The 9,034-nt window shown below is 40.0% G+C and overlaps 1 protein-coding gene across 6 annotated transcripts in view; it reads left to right on the top strand.

The window, feature by feature from the left end:
• elna (elastin a) overlaps positions 1–9,034 on the top strand; it is a 64,455-nt gene that overhangs the window by 8,992 nt on the left and 46,429 nt on the right. For all 6 annotated transcript variants that reach the window (XM_017308400.1, XM_008425622.2, XM_017308399.1 and 3 more), the window contains exons 2-5: positions 5,570–5,638; positions 5,870–5,917; positions 8,305–8,406; positions 8,571–8,597. In XM_017308400.1, the coding sequence (XP_017163889.1) occupies positions 5,570–5,638; positions 5,870–5,917; positions 8,305–8,406; positions 8,571–8,597 (246 nt within the window). The remainder of the gene's footprint in view (positions 1–5,569; positions 5,639–5,869; positions 5,918–8,304; positions 8,407–8,570; positions 8,598–9,034) is intronic.

Below are 9,034 nucleotides of genomic sequence, written 5' to 3'. Positions count from 1 at the left end.
ATGGATGGATGGATGGATGGATGGATGGATGGATGGATGGATGGATGGATGGATGGATGGATGGATGGATGGATGGATGGATGGATGGATGGATGTGAACTCCAATGGGCTACGGGTTTGTGATTTCCTTGCACATGTATTCAATACAATGGTGTGAGAGGTTTTGTTGCCAAACCTGAAGAAGTGATAGAAACATTTCACAGCAATTTCTCTCAAAATTTACCAAATTGTCCGTTATGATCATGTTGTGTAAACTGTTTGTTCAAGCAGAGCACCACCATCTGTCTTCATTTCTCCATGTATATCTATCTTGCGCCCACTTTAATTTGTTTTGTCCCCTACAGGGAAGGTAATTGTCATCCCTAGCAGCCAGCCATTAAACAACCACAGCACAGGGATTGGGGAAATGTCAAATTACTCACCATGTTGTTGTAAATGAACTAAAACACACAAAGAAGGGTTGTAAATATCGCTGTTAACATGGGAGGTGCTGTGGAAAAACACATCATTGGCTTTAGTTTGATCCGAAAACAAAACAAGTCCTGACTTAAAATTTCCAAACATTTTAATGTTCAGTCATTAGTTTTGGGTGCAGCAACCGCTATTATCCATAAAACAAAATCCACACAGAGTAAATGTTCCCGGTTAGATTTTGTATTAAATCATCTGTTTTTTTATGCTAAATTATTTTGCCAGCTAAACAGATAATAAACACATCACCCCTCTGTTTTCCACTGTGACGTCTAAAACACGGCATTGATCAGGATTAAACAGCTGGGCTGAATTAATTTTATTTTATGGTGAACTTCATCTCTATTTAGAAATGATCTAAATCAGCAGCTTTTCGATATCATTAGAGTCGAGAACACTTGTTCCTAAATTTGGTTTTACAACTAACTGAATGAAGTAACTTGGTTTAGAGTTGTGTATTAGTTTAGATATGTGAAATTGCAATAATAAAAGTTAGAACATCAACCATCAGTGCTCATGTTTGTCCAAAATTAAGTCAGACTGTGAGGAAGCATTTTACTTTCAGTTCAAAATGATGATCATTATGTGTGTAAAAGAGAAAAAAAGAGACTGTGACATCATGCAAACACCTATTAGACAGGGTTGTTAAATTTTTCACAACCCTCAGCACACATCAGCAATACACTCTCAACTCACTTTACCAACAAAAAAAGAGCATCATAGACGATGCACACAGTATATAGATGTGAAAGAAGGGAATATTTCTCAAAATTAGTTCAATTTCAGAACACACAGAGAAAACTGAAGCTAATTGTCTTTTTTCCTTGAAACACTATGACAGCTTTACTCTTGTAACTTCCTCAGTACTTCAGTATTAGATGAGGGGTGAAGCAAAGGAGAATTAGATGGAAAAGTTCTCTAGGTTTATTGTGAAGCACAGTAGCAGATCTGACCTGTTTCTCTTCCAGAGGCCATGGAAAACCTGTTACAGCGCAAAGTCTCGAGAAAAACCAGGACAGTAAAATAAAAATGAGGTGTCATCAGGAGATGTTGTGCAAAGAGAAAGTGTTAATTTTGACAGATGTTGCAGGGGAAGTTCTGTCCTAATGGTAAAAGGAGTCTTAGAAATATTAATTGCAAAGAGTGTCAATAAATTTGGATAATTTTGAGGGTGGGGAGCATTTACATGTGTATTAAACAAAGAGGATTTTTTAAATAGTTCAGAGTAGGACGGTGCCACTGCATAACAGATGAAACAATGTTTAACACTTTTAATTTGACTTTAAATGTTACTTTAACTTTAATCAAGAGTGCCTGACTCAAGTCATTTTGCTCTCTTATTTGCGGAGCTTTCTACTTGTCAAACTTAGCTACAACTCAAACAGTAAACTCTTGACCTGAGTTAACTCCTGCATAAATTCAGCCTCATCTGATCTCTTTTCCTGGATAATTTTACCCCCTGAAACACATTCCAGCTTATTCCCATGACCTGGTCGAGTTCTCCAGGAATGCAGGCGGTGGACGGTGACTTGAATTAAAATGATCAGGAGACAGTTTTTAAAAAATTCTTCTCCTGGCAAAAGTCAGCGTTTGCCATCTTTGTGAACTTCATGCACTCTGTAAGAATGTACCAGCAGCGAGATATGGTTTTTAAGCTAAAGGAAAAAGTGCTGCTCACAGACTCGAAATTTCCACTTTCCTGCCAAGACAGGAAATCCTTCTTTTGAATGTAAAACGAAGGAGCGAAAATGAGAACAATCACTCCACACCCGTCGTCAGTTAAGGACTATATATGATCTATTTGAAAGGACAAAATGTCAGATGCTCATAAACACAGATATTACATTTCTCACAGATGTTACATTTATTGTTTTAGTTTGAGTTTTTTAGTCTGCAGGATTTTCAGCTCTTTTTGGTCAATACTGCAAGGCCAAACCACGGGAAATTTGAGCAGCTCCACCATTGTTTAGCTCTCTGATCTTCTAAATTATTTGCTCATTCATGAAATCATGCACAGCTGTCACTGTAACTGTTGCCATTAACACGTCTGTTCGGAGAAGCCACATTCTCCCGGTTTCAACGTAATCAGGCTGACTGTAAGCCCTCTTTGGCTCCCCGCTGAAGAAAAGATTTTGTTCGTGATCACGAGCAGATGTCCTTCCGATTAGATTGTGACCACAGATTTGCTTTGTATAAAGGAATATTGTTGTTCTTTCAATTTACGAAAGATCGTTGGTGGATCAGCACATTTCAGTGGCATCCCAGCATGTTTTCTTGCTTATAGGGCATATTTCAGTTTTTCTGTATAATTTTGCGGCTTATAGCTCATTAAAGTTACATTAGCTCAATGACACAGATCAAGATTTTCTTTTAAAATAAACAAAGTGTAAAAAAAAGCTAAAAGGTGCCCAAGAGTAATGATGCTGTGCTTTCATTGCTTAACTCGGGGATCAACCCGTATCACAAAGTCCGCCCAAGACATAAGGAGTGATAGAAAAGCCTGCAGCTCAGATTTGAGAAAGCAATTTTCTCAAGTGGGAAGCAAGAAGTCAGAAGAAAATGTTCTCTGAGCACATTGTGGCGATCCCAGTGTGCCTGTAATTTATGACAATAGTGAACGACTGTGACAAAAACCGTTCAAAACACTAAAATTTTGGCAGTGGTCAGGTTAGATGTTGCAACATCGGCGTCAGTTCTGACCAGCGCTGTTACTCTATTGCCCATGGGGGGCAGCACTTCATCTATCTGTCACCAGAATACTTCGTATTAATGAGCCATGCAATGATTGTAAGTCTCACTTTTCTCTGCATATGTTCGATCCATATTTTACTTGTGACGGCAAAACTGCCCCACGGTAACATAGCTTTCTGCTAATGCTGCACCTGCGGTGGAGGGGAGAGTAGTTAAAATACTTGAATGGCATCTTCTAGCAAACGTTCGCTTCCTCATATGAATCATGAGGAAGAAGAAAAAATGAGTTGAGCCTACTGTGTGTTATTATTGAGGATAAACAGTAAATTAGTTTTAAGATACCAGATATTGATGTAACACAATATACATCGGCTGACACTTTGTACTGAGAAGTGCAAGATATTTTACATAGTACATTTTAAGACATTAACAGCTAGCCAAAGTGCTGCTCAGGGTATAAAGTCACCAGCACACATGGAGCAGGCCACCTGGGGGACATCAGGCTCCAATCCAGCAGGGTTCCCACTTCCTCCCTGCGTCCTCCGTTTCGCTCTTACAAAACGGTCACTGAGAGAATGCCACACTTTTCCCCCAGGCGTGTTTTTTTTTTTTTTTTGACAGTCTTTGAAGTTATTTAGCAAAGTCTTGTAAAAACTTGACATAATAATCGTTCCTCAAAAAGTATTCACGCCCCCTGTGGATTCAAACACCAGACAGTGGAAGCAGACTGGTTAAACTGAGACATCAGCATTGCAATCTGAGCGCATTTCCACATAAATCATAGCAACAAACTTCTGACCAGTCACACAACTCTTTGCACAAAGATGTGCCTTGTAGTTCAACCCAGGCCCGGTGCGGACCTTGGCAGATGGATGCCTCTCTGTGAATAAAAATGATGCAATTTTCGTCACGCCGTCTGGATTAAGTCAACTGAGTCTCCTCCAATGAAGTATGTGGGAGCATTTGCTTTCATGGAGCTTCCCCATGCTTCGTGTTCATGCAGAAGCCCTCACATGTTCATTTTTCTACGGACTGACACATGACCACTCATCCTGTTAACATGTTTTATCAAGAAAATAATAATTTTTCTCTCTTCAGTCGTAGACAATGCTGTGACATTGTCACCGATATATGGAACTATCTTTCTGTCTTGCCGGTTATGAATCCAAAAGGCTTGTTTTCGTTTCAGAAAAAGGGTTTTAATTTTACGTGTTGGCTTTGTAAAATATTGAAAAGGCTGTCAGTGATTTATAGAGTTTCATCCTTTCTACATTTTTATTTATTCATTACAAAAACACGTGTTCACACACCATAGAAGATGGCTCATATGTTTTCATGTTGAATGTCTTCTCAATGGCACTTTCTTTTCATTTCCTGAGCCTTAGCTGTCCAATAAAGCAAAGTGGGATTTCATCATGGCACTAACCGAAGGTATATTACACTTCTCATTAGTGAAAGACTCATAGCCATCCTGGATTTAAATGTACTAAAGCAGGAATCCAGTTCATCAAACTGTAGATTTTACGTTTTCTTTTTTTTAGGTGTCATAAATATCCCTGATGGTAGACCAGACAGTAATGCCTTGTAATGCTCTTCCCCTACCGGCCACAGCCAGTGTGAGTTCACACAGTCTTCTCTAATAAACACATGAACGCCTTTGACATGTGGTTTAAATTAATTGGTCTCCCAGCACATGTAGGAGCCATTAGGCATAATCACTGTGGTCCGACTGCCCCAGCTCTCTCATTTGCATTGTGTTTTTTGATACGAACCAGCTTTTTCAGAATATACTTTTGTAATTTAGGCATTAGCTCACCCATCCCATCGGATTTAGTTGTTATTTGTCCCAGAACAACCTGTAATTCTTTTTAATCTTCTTTGCAAAAAAAAAAACAACAAAAAAAACCCAAAGAGGTTCTTGTGCTCTTGGTGTTTGTTGCACACATGAGGCCATCACGTCTAGAGTCCAGAGCGACCATCTGAGCAGTTCCAGCCAGAGACAAAGCTGTGGGGGATGACGCAGGTGGGGGTTGACGGGGTGCTGCTGCAAATTCCTCGACCCAAAGCTGCGGTACCTCATCAGTATGAGAACAATTCAACAGGACTCTTCTGAAAATCCATGAAGTTCTGCTTTCGCTCTGACTCCAGCAGCTTTCACCTTTCGCCGTGCACTTCATCACAGCTGTGATGAGCCCCAGATGTGATCATCAAGGACATCAAGGTTCTGCTCGGTTTCCAGGCTGATGAATGTGTTTGAGAATGTTTGCCTAATAAATGGGATTCTTGTTTAGAAATAAAAACTATTAGAATGGAAAAGGGGAAAAAGAGAAATGGTGACTGCCTGATAAAGTTTCATTCTGACATACAGATGATTCAAAGTTTTTTTTGTTTACAATGTGTGTTGCAGGTGTGTATGTGCCACCTGGTACTGGATATAGACCAGGCGCTCCTTTGCCAGGGACTGGATATTTTCCAGGTAACAGAAAACAACTCCAGCAAGCTAATCTGTTTGTCTTTAGTGGGCAATTAAACCACTGTAGAGGAGAAAACATGAGCTACAACATGTTTGCAGCTAATTTAATTTTCTAAATCCCTGTTGAGTTGGATGATGTTAAAGATTTTGATGGTTGAAGATAGTAAACCCAAAATAAATGTCTGTATTTAGTTTTTATTCCAAATTTTAAATTTGAATCTGTGACTCTTACAGGGTCAGCTGGAGGTGGTCCTGCAGGCTATAAACCAGCAAAACCTGGAGGTAAGTGGAAGAGACTTTGGGTTCAGGATATTTACAATATCAAACCATTATTTTTAGTAATTTAGATTAGTTAAAATGTAAAGCTGCAGATTTTATGGAGGTGTTCTAAATATGCTTTTCTTTGTTCTCATTATTTTTGATGATGAAGTGGTCAATGCTGCCACCGGGCTTGTTGCAAAGCCGCACACATTCTGTCTGCTGCTTGTCACTTCACACATCTATCACTCACAAGTCTGCAGCATGGCTCAATTTAGCACCAGGTCGCACTCTGTATTCATAATGCTGGCCAGCCTTCAGCTCCCATTTGCTGAACAAGTTTGACCCTGTGCAGCTTTTTAAAGCCAAAAATATTAAAGCTACGGCTACAGGAAGACTGCTGTGACCTTTGAACATTTGACATCTTTATGTTTGTTGGAGCATTCAGCAGTTAAACAAACACAAGGTGGAACAGTTTGCTGCTGTGAAGAGAAGTGGTCCTGTTAGCAGTCAGTGGTTTGTTCAGATCACAGAGTACCTTAGATTTACTTCTTATATTGAGAATCTACAACTAATTTACTGCAGTGTTAGAGAGTAAATCAAGCTTCCACAGACAACTACTGTGCTAAAAGGATAGTTTACTTTTGTCAAGTTTTAAAGAGTTTTTTTTTTCAAGACATTGATTAATCTTAGCAATGGTAGATTACTTTCTCAACTCAAAATGATGCAAAGAAACATTAATTTTGCAATATGCTTACTTTAGAACATAATTAAGGACCAATGACAAGTCTGTCTTCACTATAAATGACTCAAGATGTAAATAACCACCAACTAGAAAGTGATGCAAGGTTTTAAAAGCAGCATTTTGGATGCCTGAGTAAACATCATTCTGTTTATGAAAAAACTTTCAGGTCCCCCTTCTCAACCCTTACTGTCCTAAATTTAAAATCTCCGCCTGGATATATTTGCTTATTTTAATTGTACGCAGTTCTTTAAATGTCCTGTGAGAAAATATATATTTGCCCATTTATCAATAACAACTGGAACTTTCAATATCTAGCGAGTTATTTTCGCTAGACATAACTCCGTCTATTAAAAGAGTGCCCCTCAGATTAATGTCACTCCCCGGGGGTGAATTTACCGTAATAACCAAATATTGTCTGGAAAGCGCAACGTCTCTCCTTTCAGAAACCATTGGAATTTTTCAGATAGCGCAAAGTGTGGCAGAATTACGGTACTGCAAATTTGACAGGACTAGTACGTGTTTAAAAATACAAGGTTCGTCACTCCGTCGGAGTTGACTTTTCCACTCGGAAGCTTTTTAATGACCTTGCAACCTGTCCAATGGCAAAATACTTGAGAGGTTTTCTACTGAGTGCTCACACTATGGTCCAGTTACCTGGGAAGCCTTTACTCAGAGTTGGGTTTGACGTCAGACCTAAGGTAACAGCCTTCTAATTAAGAAATCGAAATTTCAACATGGCGACGCCCAGAGACTACGCAATATCTCTTCTGAACATCATTGATTTGTTAAGCTTAGAGATGTAAGCGCTACATTAACATTAACAGTAGAGGCACTCTTACATGTGCGTCTTGTAAAATAAGCATGTTTCCACCACATCTTACTACTGTTGTTGCGAGGAGCGGCCATATTGAAACATTAAGTCGACCTTACAAGTCGTAACTGGGGGTAGTTGGAGTTGCGCCCAGTTTCCCAGTGGGAAATCCAACTTTGGAGGGCGTTCCAGTTTATTTTTCCTGCCTGGGAAGTCGTAATTTCCCACTTCCGAGTACAACTACAACTAAGTATCAAGTTCTGCCTCCTCTGAGAAGGATCTTATGACCAAATTGAGAAGATCCTAAAAGTGCTCCTTCCATTACCTAAGAATAATGCCTGTCAGCATCAACAGTTGCTGCCATAAACAATACTTACCCTTAGCTGGTCCCTGCTTTCCCTTTCTGAGTCGTTCAACAGTTTTCCCCAGAACTTACTTGAAGTCAACCAAAAGCCCTTCGCCATATGTTCTCCAGATTCCTCTTAAACCCAAATTTTTGCTTTTGGAGTCACAATAGCTGCACAATAGTCTTTTTTCCCACCTGGTGCCAGTCTGCTGTTTCAGGACTCCCAAAGAAAACCTAAATCCTGAAGGTTATTTTTCTTTAGTGGACGGCTTCCAATGCTACTGTCTACAAACACATTTTTCTGGGTGCTGCCAGGTCAGACATCCTGACCTACGGGTCATACTTCCTGAAAAACTGAATGAATAAAGAATACTGCATATCCTGTTAACATGCTCGGAGTAAGACGGTTGTTCTCTTCAGAATAGTTAAATCGGATAGAATTTTTCTCATTGTGATATGTAAAATTCAGCATACATATCAAACAAGCACATGTGTGATTCTGATTGCAGCACTAGGAGGTTATGGCGGTGGAGGCCGAGGTGCTGGGACCGGCGGTGTGGTACCAGGAGGAGTGGGAATGGGCGGCCTTAGCTATGGAGGGCTGCCAGCAGGTATGATGTTGGATTTATGGCCTGCAAACAGGCCATGCATTTTTATCAAAGTTGTGAACAAACTAAATCAACTTGTGAATTGTGTGCATTGGCAGAATAGAATAATTTTGTACCAAAGATTTTATGCAGTTCACAAAAACCATGCTTATGTTTTTCCCCAACAGGACAAGGAGGAAAGCCTCCAAAACCAGGTAAGCCTCAGACATTTATACAGCCATTTTCCTGTTTTATGAAACTTTTTTGTGTGTTTATTTGGATGCACATGTTACGGCCGTTAAAGATTATGAAGTTGGAAGATGTTGCCTTCTTACTCAGTTTCAACAACGCAGACTTGCAACACGAAAGGAAGGAAATCTGATGTATTGTTATTGAATTGATAAAGGAGCCTAATGTATAGACGCCAATCCCGTCAGGTTGCACAGGGGTTCACCGATGCGGGCGAACGGGTCTTTGGGGTTGTCACCAAGTTTTTCTTATCGCCCGGCATGAGTTTGTTTTTACTGGCCTCGCAGCTGTTCAGTGCATCCTGAGTGGGAGCACTGTGGGTGCCAGCGCTCCTTCACCTCTGCTGTAACGGGAGTATTAAGGAACTGATGGTTGTCAGAATGCAAACAGTCATCTGCAGCTG

Source organism: Poecilia reticulata, linkage group LG13, assembly GCF_000633615.1.
Source record: "Poecilia reticulata strain Guanapo linkage group LG13, Guppy_female_1.0+MT, whole genome shotgun sequence".
NCBI lineage: Eukaryota > Metazoa > Chordata > Actinopteri > Cyprinodontiformes > Poeciliidae > Poecilia > Poecilia reticulata.
This window is presented reverse-complemented; position numbering and strand designations above follow the sequence as displayed.